The 20119-nt window shown below is 44.6% G+C and overlaps 1 protein-coding gene across 5 annotated transcripts in view; it reads left to right on the forward strand.

Annotated features, from left to right (window-relative positions):
- LOC128698251 (ETS domain-containing protein Elk-3) overlaps nt 1–20119 on the forward strand; it is a 266319-nt gene that overhangs the window by 86298 nt on the left and 159902 nt on the right. Inside the window, exon 2 of one of the 5 annotated variants that reach the window (XM_070098584.1) lies at nt 6660–6696. The exons of the other annotated variants lie outside the window; for them this stretch is intronic. Coding sequence (XP_069954685.1) covers nt 6674–6696 — 23 coding nt within the window. The 5' untranslated portion in view covers nt 6660–6673. The remainder of the gene's footprint in view (nt 1–6659; nt 6697–20119) is intronic. 5 annotated transcript variants of the gene reach the window in all.

Below are 20119 nucleotides of genomic sequence, written 5' to 3' on the forward strand. Positions count from 1 at the left end.
AAATTGGGGAGGAGGAGTATGGAAGAAGTGAATGTTTTCAGATACTTGGGAGTTGACGTGTCGGCGGATGGATTTATGAAGGATGAGGTTAATCATAGAATTGATGAGGGAAAAAAGGTGAGTGGTGCGTTGAGGTATATGTGGAGTCAAAAAACGTTATCTATGGAGGCAAAGAAGGGAATGTATGAAAGTATAGTAGTACCAACACTCTTATATGGGTGTGAAGCTTGGGTGGTAAATGCAGCAGCGAGGAGACGGTTGGAGGCAGCGGAGATGTCCTGTTTAAGGGCAATGTGTGGTGTAAATATTATGCAGAAAATTCGGAGTGTGGAAATTAGGAGAAGGTGTGGAGTTAATAAAAGTATTAGTCAGAGGGCAGAAGAGGGGTTGTTGAGGTGGTTTGGTCATTTAGAGAGAATGGATCACAGTAGAATGACATGGAAAGCATATAAATCTATAGGGGAAGGAAGGCGGGGTAGGGGTCGTCCTCGAAAGGGTTGGAGAGAGGGGGTAAAGGAGGTTTTGTGGGTAAGGGGCTTGGACTTCCAGCAAGCGTGCGTGAGCGTGTTAGATAGGAGTGAATGGAGACGAATGGTACTTGGGACCTGACGATCTGTTGGAGTGTGAGCAGGGTAATATTTAGTGAAGGGATTCAGGGAAACCGGTTATTTTCATATAGTCGGACTTGAGTCCTGGAAATGGGAAGTACAATGCCTGCACTTTAAAGGAGGGGTTTGGGATATTGGCAGTTTGGAGGGATATGTTGTGTATCTTTATATGTTTATGCTTCTAGACTGTTGTATTCTGAGCACCTCTGCAAAAACAGTGATAATGTGCGAGTGTGGTGAAAGTGTTGAATGATGATGAAAGTATTTTCTTTTTGGGGATTTTCTTTCTTTTTTGGGTCACCCTGCCTCGGTGGGAGACGGCCGACTTGTTGAAAAAAAAAAAAAAAAAATATATATATATATATATATATATATATATATATATATATATGTATATATATATATATATATATATATATATATATAATATATATATATATATGAGAGAGAGAGAAGAACCCAAATTGCAAGTTTTATCTTTTTTTTTTTTTTTTATTCACCGGTATTCTCCCGGTCCGGGTCTTTTCCAAGTAGTGGTGAACCGGCCTTGGCTCCCTATCTGGGGAGTGTCTCGAGACCTAAGTCTCCCATGGGAGGAGGTACAAGTACCCCCTCATCTTTAGGACCAACTGTCCCTAGGCCTAGCCACATTCCCCGCCCTCACGGGGCTCGTAGGGAGAAGCTAGACCTCTGGTCTGCCATCTGCCCCGCCCCACAAAGGGACTCGTGGGGATGGCAGTCTTATGAGCTGCAGATGGTAGCAAGCTCAGGCTCTTTCTGAGTATTTTTTTTTTTTTTTTTTTATTCACCGGTATTCTCCCGGCCCGGGTCTTTTCCAAGTAGTGGTGACCCGGCCTTGGCTCCCTATCTGGGGAGTGTCTCGAGACTTAAGTCTCCCATGGGAGGAAGGACAAGTACCTCCTCATCTTTGGGACCAAGTGTCCCCAGGCCTAGCCACATTCCCCACCCTCACGGGGCTCGTAGGGAGAAGCTAGGCCTCTGGTCTGCCATCTACCCCGCCTCGAAGGGGCTCGTGGGGATGGCAGTCTTATGAGCTGCAGATGGTAGCAAGCTCAGGCTTTTTTCTAAAGTTTTATCTATTCGGCACGACATTATATATATACTTATATATTGGCTGGCGGGGCCTATTGGGTGGCAGGGAGGAAGCAAGAGAGCCAATAGGCATGCAATGATGGAGTGGAAGAGCCAATGGACGTGCAAAGACGAAGCGGAAGAGCCAATAGACATGCAAGGATGGAGTGGAAGAACCAATGAGCGGGTGGGGATGAAGCAGAAACGGGTGGTGTATCGTCCACTTTGTCTCATTCATTTAGCAGTGCAGTGGAGCGTGCTCTTGTTTACAAGCCCGGGGATTATCGCACTCAAAACCTCCTGATAAATTTTGCGCATAACCTCGGAATATATTTTTTATTCAGCTGTGAATATTAAGTAAGCGGGAAAATTGTCGTGAATGCCAGACATGTGTCACATGGAAGGTTTCATATTCTGTAAATTCTAAGAATTTAATAAGTTAAAGTACTCGTGTAGTGAGCGCGCACGCGCAAGTAAAGGCATACACCCACGTACATATGCACACACACACACTTGAGGTCATACATAGGGGTCAGACAGCGCCTGGGGAGTGAGAGGTAATCAGGTTTGATCCAAGGAAGTGTAGGTCCAATTTCTTAGACTAAAAGTCCTTTACCAGTTGAAGAATGAGACACTTGTGCAATATCTGGGAATCCTTATTGAGGAAACGCTTCTCTGGATAAACAAATGTCTCATTCTTCAACTTGTCGGTTTTCAAAAAAATTTTCCATATTCCTTTACTAGTACCAAGGGATGAGGCTAAGACATGAGGCTACCAGAGTGATAGTGTAGATTACCCGCTGCCACACTGATACAACCTTTCTCCTTATTACACGTTATTTTTCCTGTACGTTACCTCCTGTCAATTCACTGGTTAACCACCTCAGGCCTCTTTGTTGATGGCTTTATCAGTAAAACTGGTCGTGCTAACTGCACGCAGACCATCATATGCATCACAGCTCGGCTGATCAGGAATTAAGATATTAGGTTAACAAAGGGGAATATTGGAAGGCTTTACATGGTGCATGTTTTATTACGTGTCACTGAGCCACAACGGTCACGCCGGCTCCTTGTTTTATTACGTGTGATTTATCCACAACGGTCACGCCGGCTCCTTGTTTTATTACGTGTGATTTGGCCACAACGGTCACGCAGGTTCCTTGTTTTATTACGTGTCATTTAGGAACACCGGCCATGCAGGCTCCTTGTTTTATTACGTGTGATTTAGTCACACCGGTCACGCAGGCTCCTTGTTTTATTACGTGTGATTTAGCCACCGGTCATGCAGGCTCCTTGTTTTATTAGGAGTCATTTAGCCACAACGCTGAGATACTAGGCTGCCAGTCTTGAATATCAACTCTCAAGTTCACGGTCGCTGACTACATTGTTATGGCTTGTCACTGGTATTTAGGTTACCAGTATTCATTTTGAATGACATAATCGTCTATTGTTATGGTTTGTGACTTTTATTTTTTAATTCTTTTCAGTGGCTTATTCCCTGTAGAGAAGAAATAAATGGCTGAATTTTAATATGATTAATTGACTTGTTAGAGAAGCGATATTTTTTAGGTTTAATTTTGAGCGATATAAACTACGATGCAAGTTGTTGGATTGTGAGTAGGGTGTACGTTTGATGAGTTCCAAGAGTTTTTCTTGTCCCAAAGCCCGGCCCAGGGCCATGCCAGAGTAACATTTTATTGTAAGTGATTTAGAGAATACGGTTAGCTGGACTTGAGTCCTGGAGGTGGAACGTACAGTGCCTGCACTCTGCAGGAGGGTTTGGGATGTTGTAGTTCGAAAGGCCATCTGAACAGTGATGTCAGCACGCGTCTGGTAAGACAGTTATTGAATGAATGATGGTGAATTTTTTTTTTCATTTTCTGGGTCACTCTGCCTCGTTGAGAGATAGGCGGTGTATCAAAATAAAAAAGCAGCAGAGAGACACGAGAATAGAAGAGCACTGCAGTAAGATTACAGGGCCATGTTAGCGTTTTGACTATTTTACTTGTCTGTTCAGTGATGTTTATAACATTTAAATTCATATTAGTGCACTACGAACTCTGTATATAGGACTGACCTGGTGGTATATGTTACCACCATCACTATAGTCTCCAGATCTGACGTAAAGGAGACCCCTCTAAACTTTAGTGTATTTGTACAAGCAAGTGCAGACGTGGGGTGTGGGTGGCCTGACAGGAACGTGCTGGGTATCTCCGCTACATCTGACACTAAACGTGGAGTCTGCGCCTCGCTGCTTCCTTCAGTGACGAATAAATGTCACAATACCGAAGCTGGAAACACAACTAACCTCTCACCCCTCCATCAAGGGAGGCTTCTCTTCCTCCCAGTAGACATGATTGCCTTCCTTTCCGTAGTGTGTGTATGACCCCTACGGCTTTATTGCTTTTACCCTTCGTGAATGATGTAATACCACAACTAAAGGACAAATTGCAGTTGAAACTTGACGTTTCGCTACGTACTAGACTTGCCATGTTGTTTCAAGATTTCACTCACTAGGTACACAATAGTGTAGGTTGACATGTGGTAATTCAGAGACACATTAAGCAGGGAAAAAAACTTTGTTTTACGAAGTTTCACCCAGTTTTGTAAAATATTTTAAAAAGCCCCAGTGTAGGGGAAACATCGCAAAATGAAGGTTCTCTCTGCTAAAAATGTCTTTGAATTTGCATTTTACTCGCTGCTTAATAACGGTTTGAGGACGGACCAAAACATCACTTTATTTCATTTCCAATTTGTGGATTAATTGTAAAGTCACAGAGTGAGGCTCTTCTCGTCATTCACCAACAGTTTGGGTATCATTCACACACAAAAAAACCGTATCAATGTCGTTCAGTGAATGAATAATGTTCGTTCCTCAGTCTTTGAAGAATGCTTACCTGTCTGTCTCTTGCAGCTTTCCTTACATTTTCTTTGTCTTTCCTTTCCTCTCTTCCTCCCTCATCTGTTCTTCCTTCGGCCCTTCGTTATTCATGTTCATCATTTCTCTGTGTCCGCCTAGTTCTCATCTTCCCCTCTTCTCTTAATTTGCTTCATTGCCATCCTCGCTCGCTGTCTTCTGATATTTTAATGATACTGACATTGCAAGCCTGAGAGATCTATAACCCTCTATGATAACACGAGTGTAGATAATAACCACATTAGAAAACAACTTGCAATGTACACTCATTAATAGATGTTGCAGCCTGGCTTAGGCTACGTTACAGGCGCTTCTGGCAGTTTGACGTATATGAAAACGATTATCAAAGTAAATGTTAAATACATAATTTTATTAATTTTCTTGACTACTGTATTTTGACTGTCCATTTATTGAGAAATATAGAGATAAGCAATATATGATGAAAATACGATGCCTCAAGTTCTGGGTAAATATCCTAAGTTTGTAACAATTTGTGTAACTAACTTGTAAACAATTTACGCAGAGGTGAAATCTTGTTAACCCCTTTAAGCCTAGTTCTCATTCCTTGCGCTGTCGTCCACAGGATGGATATAGGGTGCACAAACCAGAAGTTACTCTCGACAAGATGAATATGTGTTAACAGAAACTAACTGCTTCGAGGGAAAAAATAAATGTGAGTGAAGAGACTGTATGATTAGTTTGAGTGGTGTAAAAATGAGCGCTAGTGGTTTCGAATTCTAGTTTAGCGTTGTGAGGTGCCCGAGTAGAAAAACTTGGTGTTCAATACTCTTTATGAGGTATCCGGTGACTACATGATGGGTCATTACCGCTCGTATGCTCAATCATGCAAAAACTTATGATCTGATCCACGCTGACTTGGGCTCTGCAGGTCACGCGTTTCTGTAAAATTTGTGTGGCGGCTCACCACCTTTTCCAAGACATCATGATGTGTGATTAGCACTAATAATAACTATTTTTTCCTGAGCTCTAATGCCTCTTTTGGGACTTTGTTCTGCTAAAGCCGTAAAAAATAGCCTTTTCTGTGTAGTTAGCTAAGGTTTCATTGACTTCACTACTCCCTAGCCGAAAGTCCCATCTTTGACACACTCTTAATTTTTTTTTAACGGAAACTAAACACACCCCTACCCATCGCTCACTCTTAACTCTTAAATTGATTATACTAATTATAATCGTTGATGTCAAAACTACTCTCATTTCGGACGATGCAACTTCATTATTGACTGACTTCAGAAGTATAGGATACACAGAGAAGTGTCTTGTCAGTGTGTACACAGAGTTTATTTTAATACCTATTGTAGGGTTAAAGAATTCTTGGCTTCAGTGTACAGAGGAAATAGGACGGTAATGACCCCTCGTGCAGTAGAAAGACGTTAAACCAAATTTACTAATCTAGCTTTAGAACCTTTCCATAATAGTCTGAAAGTTTTAAACACACTTATAGATGCATCTAAGCATCTCGAACTAGGAAGCATCCTTGGAAGTGGACTAACAATACCCTCCTCCCCCTCGTGCAATTTCCGTCGACAGTGCTCTTCTAATTAGGCATCTCCGCTCTGATCCCTTCAAGGGCAACCGACATGAAGGCACGTCCCCTCAGGGGACGTGCCTTCATGTCGGTTAGGCCCTTGATCCAAGGAATTAGAGCTCCCTTCAGCTTTCCTGAATTATACCTGATTCTGTTGAAAAATGAGACACTTGTGCAATATTTGGGTATCTTTATTCTGGAAATGTTTCGCCACGCAGTGGCTTCTTCAGTCCAACGCAAAGTGAAAGCTGAGGAGTTTGAGGTAATCAGTCCCTCAGCCTGTTTTCCAATGATAATAATACCTACATTATGAAGGAGGGGGTAGGGGACAATGTTATACTTCGGAGGGTCATTTGAATTGTAATGTCTGTACACTTCTTGCATGATAGCTATTGAATGATTAATGGTGAATGTTTCCTTTATTTGATTCACCCAACTTTGGTGGGAGACGGAGAGTGTGGTGGTGATGATGATGATAATTATTATTTTTTTGCAGGTGAGTTGACGTGTATGGATGAGCTGTCACATTTAAGGTCAGTCACATGTATTTTTTTTTTTACGTTATGTTCCATACGTATGCAGCATTTGCATATTTATGTAACTTTTTTCCTTGGGCGGCTTTAATGTTGTGTTTATTAACTAAAGTTATTTAAAGTGATCATTTATACATTGGTTCACTTTGTACAGTCGTTGTATCCACTACCTCTTCAGTGTGCCAGGTTATCCAGGCTGTGATGGGTATGTGGGCGGGCAGCCAACAGCAACAGTCTGGTTGACTAGGCAGGACTAAGCCTGGCCACGAGAGTATGAAAACTCTCGAAAGAGGTTCCAGGTAAATCACAAGTAAAGTCCTCTTTCAACAATTAACTAGTAAAGCTCCTTATAGAATGTTTCGTGCAGTACATTTCTAGTGTGGAGGCAGACACATGTAGCAGAAGCCTCTAGTTTCGCTCTAAGGAGAGGTTTCACCCACGAGTAGACTTACGTGTGAAACATTGTGCCAACAAAGGCCTTTACTGCAATCAGTCTTTTCACATGCTTGAGATTTCCTGTGTCCTCAGTGGATGCCAGTCTTATGCACTGCTATGATATAGTTCTCTGTCTTTTCAGATACGAGAATGAAGAATAGAAATGGGAGCACTGTGCCTTTGAGAACAGAACTTTTCACTGGCAGCTTCTAATTTAACTTAGTTGAATGTTACTCTCTGGGTCCGAGTTGTTAGGATTATTCTTTGAGTTCGATTGTTAGGAAATTTAAAATGCGTCTGTCCCTTTTCTCCTATAATTGTGAATTCATTTGTTTACCAATCTTGCCTTTTAGAAATTGTGTTGGCAATGATATTGTAGTTGCTTGATTAGAGTGTAGACATACAGATATCTTCATGTTCTGGTAGTATAACTTTGTACATGATTAATAGCGGGGAGAATGTTGGTGTTAGTATAGTTGAGTGTGTTTGTTTGTGTGGGCCCGAGGTGGTGGAGAGGTGCAGCTGGTGGTTCAGTTGGAAGTGTTAGCACTGCCCTCAACCAGCTTCTGGGATCATCCCTGTATTTCCTTACACTTAAAGCACTTCCTGCCATTCTTGCCCACAATTTTGATAAACACATTTGTCTACCTGCCTGTGGTGTACATGTAGTGGATTGTGTGTATCATGGCCCCAGCGACCTCGTTCCAAAATTACGGAGATCATAGAAAGTTAGGCTAGGTAAGTTTGTCAGGAAACAGGACAAGTGTTTCCTGAAGCAGGTCTTAGTCATATGACCCAGAGCTGGAGCTTTTGGTCATTTGACCGAGGCCTTCCACTGGCTTACCAGTCCATCCCTTTAAAAATTATGGTTTATGTAGGCTATAGAAAGAAAACAAAAGGCCCATGTAATCGGCAAAGCTTAGTCTCATTCATTAAAAAAAATTGTCAATATTTACTCTGATTAATAACTCATTCAACAGTCATATCGTAACTTAGGCATTTCATTCATTTTTTTTTTACACAAATCAGTTTTACAAACTGTTACCCTACCTCAGCTCATTTGAAAACCCAGCCCTATCTAAGGTACACTACCACCTCCCAGGATGCCACCCACAACAGTTGACTAACACCTAGGTACCTACTTACTGCTAGGTAAATAGGAACAGCAGATGTAAACATGCCCAACGTTTCCACCTGTGCCTGGAATCGAACCACGGACACTCAGTGTGTGAGCTAAGTACTAGACGTTGTTTTTGCCCCTTATAGTGCAGTCTCACCACAGTTGTGTACAGCTTCACAACCGCCGTGTACAGCCTCACAACAGCTGTGTACACCCATTTGACAGCGGTGTGCACCCTCAGCACAGTTGTGTGCACGATGACAGGTGTGTGCGTGTACACGGTGCGTGAGGCTCGCCCCGCCCACCACACCCTCACTACACATACCAACATTGTTTACTCACAACATCTACACACATTTCTCTAGCATCGTTCACGTCTTCACTTTGTTTCGTTCACTGTCTTAACTGTTCTTATGTTAATCCAGGAGTCACAACAGTGCTCACCTACTGGAAAGTGAACGTTACACATGCCTGTGACTGGTTTCAATGGTTCGTCTACCCTGTCTGGCCCACCTGAGGCACACTTTCCCGTTGACTGTCTGGTCAACTGAGCTGTTGGTGCTAGCAACCCGTATGATCTTCATAACAAGCCAAAAAGACTTAATTAAGCTCCTGTGGTGCTTATTCTGGAGCGTCAGTAGCTCCATCTCTGCTGTCTTGATCTTTTTGGGGGAGGGAAATTCTGCCCTAACCAGGTCTCTCAAAAACTTATCTCGCCTCCTTGCTATCATGAGAGTTTCTTTTGGAAAGAAATCCTTCCGAGAAGCCTCAAAGAATTCCTGTGTGATCTATTTCCATAATAAGATAAGATAAGATTTCGTTCGGATTTTTAACCCCGGAGGATTAGCCACCCAGGATAACCCAAGAAAGTCAGTGCGTCATCGAGGACTGTCTAACTTATTTCCATTGGGGTCCTTAATCTTGTCCCCCAGGATGCGACCCACACCAGTCGACTAACACCCAGGTACCTATTTGCTGCTAGGTGAACAGGACAACAGGTGTAAGGAAACGTGTCGAAATGTTTCCACCCGCCGGGAATCGAACCCGGGCCCTCCGTGTGTGAAGCGGGAGCTGTAGCCACCAGGCCACCGGTGGATGGGTGAAAAGTAGACGGTAAAATGTTGCCGCTAGAGGTCTCTCTTTGCTTTTTCAGAAAAAGTTGATCTGGCATTTGGTGTACGTGGAGGTCAATAATTGTTACATTTTAAAATTGGAGGAAGAGACGTCTTGGAAACTTTGACTCTCTCTTTGAGGCTGTTGATTAATATCGATGACTAAGACACTTGTGTAAAACCTAGGTCTTTATTGTTGAAATGTGTTGACGACCTCGTTCAAGGCAGGAGAAATATCTGAGCTTGAGCAAATACAGAGATCGTTTACGGCCCGCATAGAGCCAGTAGAGCATTTAAATTACTGAGAACACCTTAGAGTCTTGAACATGTAATCAATGGAGCGGAGGAGAGATACATGATAATTTATACATGGAAAGTACTCGAGGACCTGGTCCCAAATCTGCACACTGCCATAACATTATTATTATAATCATGGGGGAAGCGCTAAACCCGAGGATTACACAGCGCCTGGGGGGGGGATGTGGAAGGCATTCAGGCTTAATTCGGGGAACTGGAGCACAGATCCAATTCCCTAAATCAAGAGCCTCTCACCAACATGAAGGAACCTTCCTTGAGGGGACTGCCATAACAAAGTCCTGGAGCGAGAGAGATGGGAAGAAGTGAAAAATAAACCTAGTGAAAAGCACGGGTGCCGTGGCCACAATAACGGAACACTGGCTCCAGATTATTCAACATCTTACCAGAAGATATCAGAAGCACTGCTGGAACAAGTGTAGAAGTCCTCAAGAGGAAACCGGAGAAGTATCTTCGCCAGGGCCAGATCAACCAGGCTGTGATGCATATGTGGGGCAGCGGGCTTCCAGCAGCAACAACCTGCTTGACCAGGCAAGCACCAGACGAGCCTAGCCCATGACGGAGTTCCGGGGAAAGGGATTTAAGTATATTTGAGTATATTTGAAGCTTCAGAACTGAACTTGAGTTTTCCCGTTTTCGGTATTTAAATTATCGTAAAATAAAATAGTTATCAGTAGCAGCACATCTTATTGGCTATTATTTCAACTTATTTGATGCCATGGCCAAAGATAGTACAGTCAGTGCTTTCAACCTTCCTTTGTAACTCAAGTTTTTGTGTCTGGGAGTTGTGAAGTTGAACGTTTAAATGTGTCAGGAATCATTAGTGGTGAACTTTATGGTGTGAAGTTACTGTGGAAGCATGCAATAATGGTTGAGGTCGTGGTGGTAGTCGTGGTGGTAGTCGTCGTGGTGGTCGTCGTGGTGGTCGTCGTGGTGGTAGCCGTGGTGGTCGTCGTGGTGGTAGCGGTGGCAGTGATGGTGGTGATCGTAGTTGAGGTGTCCTATAATAATGTTGGTGTTAATTAACATGTACAATAATAGTGGTGGTGGTTGAAGTATGTAGTTATAGTAGTGGAGGTCGTTAAGTAATGCAATGATAGTGGTGGCTGTGGTATGCTATAATAATGATAGTGTTGGAGGTGTGTAATAATAGTGATGCTGAAAGTTGAGGTATGCAATGATAGTTGTGATGAAGGTGAAAGTATGCAGTGATAGTTGTAGAGTTGGCTAATGCAATAATAGTTGTGGCTGGGGTATGCAGTGGCAGTGGTGGTTGGGGTATGCAGTGGTAGTGGTGGTTGGGGGTATGCAATGGTAAGTGGTGGTTGGGGTATGTAATGATAGTGGTGGTTGGGGTATGCAATGATAGTGGTGGTTGGGGTATGCAATGATAATGGTGGTTGGGGTATGCAATGATAGTGGTGGTTGGAGTATGCAATAATAGTGGTGGTTGGGGTATGCAATGATAATGGTGGTTGGGGTATGCAATGATAGTGGTGGTTGGAGTATGCAATAATAGTGGTGGTTGGGGTATGCAATGATAATGGTGGTTGGGGTATGTAATGATGATGGGGTATGCAATGATAGTGGTGGTTGAGGTATGCAGTGATAGTGGTGGTTGGGGTATGCAATGATAATGGTGGTTGGGGTATGCAATGATAGTGGTGGTCGAGGTATGCAATAAGGATGGTGATGGTTGAGGTATGCAGTGATAGTGGTGGTGATGGTGGAGGTGTGCAGTAATAGTGGAGTAGCGGTACGTCTCTTGCCCACTGGCCCCCAGCACCGCCCCAGGAGACTTGAGCCCCGCCCCAGCACCGCCCCAGGATGCTGCAGACCCGGTAGGCCAGAGCAAGGTGTCTTCGAGCCGGACACAAACCTGCTTCAGCGCCCAGGGGCGTGGTGGTGGTGTGTGAACCCTGCCACGCCCCGCCACCCGGTACTGACACACACACACACACACACACGGTGATTAAATACACAAGTTGCAGAAGCAACAAGTAATGATGCTATTTACAATATAGAGAGAGCAGCCAGGAGTCACTGATAACAATGGTACTACGGTAATATACACACATGTAAAGCTGCCGTCACATAAACTAGGAGATAAGAAAGTTACAAGATGAGAATGTAGAAAGAAACTGATTAACAGTGAAAATGTATAAAAGAGGATATTGAAGTTCTGGAGGTGTTTGTATTAAACAGTATGTATAATACAGACAGGTGGGTGTATTAATGTGCATAATACTGATAGTTGTATAAAAGAGACATCTGTGCCACGTCAGGTAACTTCATTATGGAAACGTTTTGCCCACCGAGGACTTTATCAAGCCACCAGTCAAGTCCCTAGTGGGCGAAACGTTTCATTAATAAAGTTAATAATAATCATAATGCTTATTTCTACAAGTACATGTAGAAGGTACACACACCATAGCTGACATTAACGGCATACTACTATATAGAAAGCCCCTTGTTATGCTGAGCAATTCCATCAAATTAGGTCAATTTTTTCCCAGGATGCGACCCACACCAGTCGACTAACACTCAGGTACCTATTTTACTGCTAGGTGAGCATGGACAGCAGGTGTCTTGAGATACGTCCTAATGTTTCCACCCGGACCGGGGATGGAACCACGGACCTTAGTATGTGAGCTGAGTGCTCTAGCAATCGAGCTACGGAACAACTGGAAAAAATGGAAGCAAGGATAAGTAGAGGGAATTAGCAGAGAAAGTAAGTTGATAAATGTGGGGATGAGAACATTTAAAAATGGACGAACGAAAATTATGATTTGCTAAAAATGTTTTCGAAATGGAGAAACCCGGATGAGGCGGATTGTGATGGGTATGTGGACCATCACAGAGAAGACTGGCCCCAGGCCTGCCTGCCAGCCTACCTGCCTGCCTGCCTGCCTGCCTGCCTGCCTGCCAACCTACCTACCTGCCAGCCTACCTGCCTGCCAACCTACCTGCCTGCCAGCCTGTTTGCCTGCTTGCCTGCTTGCCTACCTGCCTGCCTGCCAGCCTACCTGCCTGCCTGCCTACCTGCCTGCCAGCCTACCTGCCTGCCTGCCTACCTGCCTGCCAGCCAACCTGCCTGCCTGCTTGCCAGCCTGCCTGCCTGGGGTAGGATAACCCTCGTAGCGAAAAAACAAAAAGGCACAATAACGTAACTGGAACAATACGCAAATAACCAGCACTTAGGAGAAAGAGGAGCTTATGACGACGTTTCTGTCCGACTTGGACCACAAAGCTACAGGTATGTCTCACGTATCTCATTGTTATTGAGTAATAACTGAGACACAAGAGGTAAAACATCAATGGGAAAACACTTTACATTGATGAAAGAAATTCTAGAAGCTATCAGAACTGGATGTGTTGACATTCCTCAGAGACGTGACAGGCATAAGGAAGGACAAGTCTCAGATGCGATAGATGTAAGGGAAGACATCATGTGGCAGACATAAATACATTCTTCAGAGCATTTAAAATGGGTTGGGCAAATATTTTTGTTAGTGGGTTTGTGTTTGAGAAGGACCTACCTGGTATGTTTTCATGTGTTATTATAAGGGAAAATAGTCTTCAGAGACGTGATAGACGTAAAGGGGAAGGACACGGGATGTGACAGTCATGAGGGGAAATAAAAGTGAAGAATTAAATATTAAAGAATATATATAATAAGTTGATGAGGCTAGTTAAGAAAGCTAACTCTTATTATACATTAAGATAACATTGTCAGGTGTCACATATAAAGTCTTCTTCCCACACCTAACAAACAAATAAGTTGAGAAAGAGATAAGTTGATAGTGACCAGGAAGGATCTGTGTAAAGAATACTCAACTACACAGGTACAAGAGGCAGTGAATCCACAGATAGATAAAACACACACAAAACAACCTGAGAATATATTATAACAATGTTTCGCTCAAGGAGACGTTCCTAACTTATGGTTTATATATATAGATATAAAGTATAGTATATATATAGAGTATAGAAGTGTCTCATGACATCATTAACATGATCTTCCGGCGACAAATCTTTGTCTCCTTTGTTTCAGGTTACTTGGTCACTTTTATTGTTTTGATCACATGATATATATTAGTGTTAGTGTCCACTTTCAATTACTTCCATTATTTGTCGCTTATTTTCATGTGGGAGTGTGAGGAGGTTGTTATAAAGGTTGTGTGTGTGTGTGTGTGTGTGTGTGTGTGTGTGTGTGTGTGTGTGTGTGTGTGTGCGTGCGCGCGTAGGGATGAGCGACCACTACACGTCACCTTACAGTCATTTCCTGTCCAACCTCCGCTCCTCGCACCCTGGGTCACCACTCCTGGTCCTCTCCTCCCTCTCTTTCTCCTCCTCCTCCTCAAAAATCTGCACACTACCATAACAATATACTGGAGTGAGAGATAAGGAAGTGCAAAATAGACCCGGTTAAACTCAGGGGCGCCATGAGCACAATAAGACCTCCCGGTTACTGGCATGATCGGTCAGGGTGTTGATACCGACTCTTGAAGCTACTACCAACACGTAACAGAAAGGTTGCCGGAACAAGTGTACAAGTTTTCAAGAGGAAACTGGATCACCATATCCAACAAGTGCCAGATCAGCCAATCTGTGGTGAATATTTGGGTAACCAGGCGGCCAACAGGAACAACTTGGTTTAAAAGGCAACCAAAATAAGCTTGGCCCCAGGCTGGACTGTAAGATAGACAAACTTGAAACCGAACACAGGTATATCATCACCACCACCTCTTACTCTTCCTCATGCCCATCTTCCTCCTCCTCTTCTTCCTCCACCATAGGTTACTTATGTGGTGCAGTGAATCTTCCCTGGCAGCCAGACACTGCACCATGCCCTGTGATCACAGTTCACTACTCCGCAGTGGTATACGGTATTTGGCTCGCAACAGTTGCCGGGCGAGGCGAGACATATGGGCAAGTCGTCTCCTTCCTACTACCCCTATTCAACTACAGGTCAATAGGTGGGTGGTAGGAGTATACTCATAATTTTTAAAGGGGTGGAGGTGTAAGCCAGTGGAAGGCATCGGTCAGATGACCAAAAGCTCCAGCTGCGGGTCTAAGACCCGCGTCAGGAAACACTTGTTTCCTGACAGACCTAACACCTACCTAACAGAGGTAACATAACAGCTCTTAGTTTGCAACCTCAAAAAAAATTGGGAACAAATTATTATTAAATTCCCAGGAAACGATAGACCAGTTGTGGTCATACAGCACTTGGGTAATGATAACTCCAAGTCTCTGGATCAGAAGCTCTTCAGCAGCAGCATCATGGCATGGCTGGTCATCAGAGTGAGACAGACATATAGCCGGCAGAGCTGTGACGCAGAGGTCACCGCGCCCCGGGCACACTACTTACTGCCTCCAAATGTGAGCTCTCTTGCTGCAGTATTGCCAGAGTCCGGTTGATAAATTAGACACATGTGCAACACTTGGGTATCTTTATTGAGGAAATGTTTTGCCACACAGTGGCTTCATCAGTCCTATACAAGGAAGAATAGTGAAGAACAGAAGGACTTTGAGGTAATCAGTCCCTCAGCTTCGAGTCGATGTAATCAGTCCATCAATATTGAAAAGAATACAGTGTATGTCGGATGCCTCTTCCAGCATTTGGTTATATTTAATGTTTGTTTCCACAGTAGATGCCATTACTAAACAAATTCTGACATCGTCTGCTAAAGGTGATATGTATCTGTTTATAATAGATATAAGAACATAAGAGAATACTGAATCAGGCCTACTGGCCCACTTTTGTTCAAAACTGATGGACTGAACACATTGACCCAAGGCTGAGGGACTGATTACCTCAAACTCCTCCTCATCTTTCACCTTTTTCTGCATTGGACTGAAGAAGCCACTGTGTGGCGAAATGTTCCCAGAATAAAGATACCTAAATGTTGCACAAGTGTCTCATTCGGTCTTTGAATTGCTGGGAAATTTTATCTGGTAGTTTATATATAAGTATAGTTTACTAGATTCTGCTTCTTAATTTTTACTGCCAAACTTCGACCATATTATTTGTGGTCTCAATTACCTCAGTGCACGGTGATGGAACTCATTTGTTATACAGGCCAATTAACCCTCTCTTTTTTGTGGCCTGTTGTTTTCTGTGGCACCTGCGTTGATTGTAGGCAGGTATCCTTATTTCGTTGTTATGGTAGTTTGTGAAGGCTGTTGAGTAATGCATTTGACTCTGATACTTGCTTACCTGTAGTCGATTCCAGGGATCATCGTCCTTGCTGCACGGTCATGGATTCCAGGGATCATCGTCCTTGCTGCACGGTCATGGATTCCAGGGATCATCGTCCTTGCTGCACGGTCATGGATTCCAGGGATCATCGTCCTTGCTGCACGGTCACGGATCCCAGGGATCATCGTCCCTGCTGCACGGTCACGGATTCCAGGGATCATCGTCCTTGCTGCATGGTCACGGATTCCAGGGATCATCGTCCCTGCTGCAGCGTCACTGATTCCAGGGATCATTGTCCTTGCTGCACGGTCACGGATTCCAGGGATCATCGTCCTTGCTGCACGGTCACGGATTCCAGGGATCATCGTCTCTGCTGCACGGTCACGGATTCCAGGGATCATTGTTCCTGCTGCAGGGTCACGGATTCCAGGGATCATCGTCCTTGCTGCACGGTCACGGATCCCAGGGATCATCGTCCCTGCTGCACGGTCACGGATTCCAGGGATCATCGTCCTTGCTGCATGGTCACGGATTCCAGGGATCATCGTCCCTGCTGCAGCGTCACTGATTCCAGGGATCATTGTCCTTGCTGCACGGTCACGGATTCCAGGGATCATCGTCCTTGCTGCACGGTCACGGATTCCAGGGATCATCGTCTCTGCTGCACGGTCACGGATTCCAGGGATCATTGTTCCTGCTGCAGGGTCACGGATTCCAGGGATCATCGTCCTTGCTGCACGGTCACGGATTCCAGGGATCATCGTCCTTCCTGCACGGTCACGGATTCCAGGGATCATCGTCCCTGCTGCACGGTCACGGATTCCAGGGATCATCGTCCTTGCTGCACGGTCACGGATTCCAGGGATCATCGTCCTTGCTGCACGGTCACGGATTCCAGGGATCATCGTCCCTGCTGCACGGTCACGGATTCCAGGGATCATCGTCCTTGCTGCACGGTCCCGGATTCCAGGGATCATCGTCCCTGCTGCACGGTCACGGATTCCAGGGATCATCGTCCCTGCTGCACGGTCACGGATTAAGCCAGTGATCTTGTGCTTACCAGGCACTTTTATCTGCTCCTTCCTTAAGTGGATGTGACTTGCCCTCCTATTCTTGGGCCGGTGGGTGAGTTGAACCTGCCTTGCATGGGCCAGTAGGCTTGCTGCAGTGTTCTTTCTTATGTTCTAATTCAAAGGCACGTAATTATGAAGTGTATGAGGCTAAGCTAGTCATCTGCGAAAAGCCTCCTCGTTGAAGGCTTGATCAACAAAGCTGTTAGTGCTTTTAGCGAGAAATGGTGTAGGAAATGAGCCACTGGAAGTTTCGTGGTATCATGGTTTAGTTTGAGATTAAAGTTACGATCTTACAAGAAAGAGGCAGCATGAGACTGGAGACTTAAGATGCTTTATTACGTCACATCGTAAGCACTGTCGTGTAACTTCCGGTGGAGTGACGCCAGTGACGCAGATTATGCGTTGCCTCACACTATCCATAATCAACTTTCTTACGATGGAAAATGATGGCACTCCATTACAACAGTTGATTTTTCGAAAGGCAAAACAATACCGCCAATTATAGTTGACTGAAGACTCCTATACACAGATAACTCGCACGTAGGAGAGAGAAGCTCATGGCGACGTTTCGGTCTGACTTGTACCATTTACAAGTCACATAGTGTGACTTGTTAATGCCCTAAGTCGGACCGAAACGTCGTCATAAGGTTCTGTCTTCTATGTGAGGGTTATTTGTGTATTGTTCCAGTCACGGTATTGTGCCTTCTTGTTCTTTAACTCCAGTATCAAAGTCTTTATTGGACAGAGTTTCGCTCACAGGTGAGTTAAACATGTTCAGGTACATTTTTGTTGTTATAGTTGTCTTATACCAGCAGAACATGACGAGGAAGTCGATTCTTGCGAGAACTGAACACGTTTTATACACTAGTGTGACGCTGCCTGAAACACGAGACTGGTCTGAGACATACTGTACATTGCTGTTAATAAATATGCTGGAAACCAGATAGTAGTGCTTATGAAGACGTTTGCTCCACAGCTGGTGGCGCATCCACCCCACTGTGGTTCGATCCCCGGCATGGGTGGAAATATTGGCCATGTTTCCTTATATCGGTAACCCTTGTTTACCTAGCAGTAAGTAGTTACCTGGGCATCGGTCGACTGTTGTGGGACGTATCCCAGAGATTGGTAGCAGATCTTAGGTACTGCTGAGATTTCATATAAATTCAGTTGTGTCAAAAGAAAGACTTGTTAACTCGTTTCCGGCGACCTTTGCTCTTACACCATAGTCTTCAGAGAGTAGTGAGTGAGGGTTTCCTCTCAACACATTTCAGTCCCCACGTATCCTCTGGTATAACTGAGACCACTGACTTCTCAGTCCACTTAATCCTAATATCACCGAGTCTCCAGAACATCGAGTCCAGCAGGAATCAACGAGCAATCTCTGTTACCGCAGTTTATTCTGGGATCATCAGCTAGCCCACCTTCACGTGTCGTGAGACACCGTGTTGCAGAGCCCCTACCAGGGTCATCAGCTAGCCCACCTTCACGTGTCGTGAGACCGTGTTGCAGAGCCCCTACCAGGGTCATCAGCTAGCCCACCTTCACGTGTCGTGAGACATTGTGTTGCATAGCCCCCACCAGGGTCATCAGCTAGCTCACCTTCACGTGTCGTGAGACACCGTGTTGCAGAGCCCCCACCGGGGTCATCAGCTAGCCCACCTTCACGTGTCGTGAGACATTGTGTTGCATAGCCCCCACCAGGGTCATCAGCTAGCCCACCTTCACGTGTCGTGAGACACCGTGTTGCAGACCCCCCACCAGGGTCATCAGCTAGCCCACCTTCACGTGTCGTGAGACACCGTGTTGCAGAGCCCCCACCAGGGTCATCAGCTAGCCCACCTTCACGTGTCGTGAGACATTGTGTTGCAGAGCCCCCACCAGGGTCATCAGGTAGCCCACCTTCACGTGTCGTGAGACACCGTGTTGCAGAGCCCCCACCAGGGTCATCAGCTAGCCCACCTTCACGTGTCCTGAGACACCGTGTTGCAGAGCCCCCACCAGGGTCATCAGCTAGCCCACCTTCACGTGTCCTGAGACACCGTGTTGCAGAGCCCCTACCAGGGGTCATCACGTGTCGTGAGACACCGTGTTGGAGAGCCCCCACCAGGGTCATCAGCTAGCCCACCTTCACGTGTCCTGAGACATCGTGTTGCAGAGCCCCCACCAGGGTCATCAGCTAGCCCACCTTCACGTGTCGTGAGACATCGTGTTGCAGAGCCCCCACCAGGGTCATCAGCTAGCCCACCTTCACGTGTCCTGAGACATCGTGTTGCAGAGTTCCTATGACGAATAACATAACAACAGTAACAAGCCCTGACATCAAGTGATAGTGCATCACCTTCACAGCTCTACATCATCCCCGTGATGACATCCTCAGTACCTTCCCGATATTGGATGAAACAACTGAAAGGTACTTCATACTAACCCCGTGTTGTTACTCTTTTCGTCAATCAACACTTGACAACGTTGCAGGTTATAGTGGTTTACGGTTATAGTTCTGTATATAAGATGCAGCAGTGCCATTTCATGTAACGCAAAAATATATACATGTCTAGTATAAATAAATGTAAAAAGCACATGTATATTTAATTGTAACAAATATATATGGATAACTGTAATAACATAGGTATAAATAATTGTAACTTAAGCATATGTATAGATGTAACGTAAAGATATATATGAAAGTAACTTAAAGATATGTACGAGAGTAATGTAAAGATATGTGTAACAGTAACGTAAAGATATGTATCAGAGTAACGTCAACATATGTATGTATGTATGCATGTATCAGAGTAACGTACACAAACTATATATTTATGAGAGTACAGTATATACATGTATATGTATTAGAATAAAACACATGTGCAGCACCTGGGTATCTTTATTGGCACTATGGATACCCAAGTGTTGCACATGTCTTATTCATCAACTTGTGAGTATTGTATGCCACCATTGGCATGGTATGTATGAGAGTAGTATGAAGCTGTGTATACGTGGGAGTATCACCAGTACACACTCATGTCGAGAAAGAACGTGGCTTGTTCCTCCAGGCAATTCCTGATTAGCTGGGCTGTGGTGCTTGTATTAGACTGACTGCTGCTAGCACCAGTAGCTTGATTGATCAGATCGACTGTGGTATGTGTCCGGTGACACTGTTCGCTGG

Source organism: Cherax quadricarinatus, chromosome 63 (assembly GCF_038502225.1).
Source record: "Cherax quadricarinatus isolate ZL_2023a chromosome 63, ASM3850222v1, whole genome shotgun sequence".
NCBI classification, from domain to species: Eukaryota; Metazoa; Arthropoda; class Malacostraca; order Decapoda; family Parastacidae; genus Cherax; species Cherax quadricarinatus.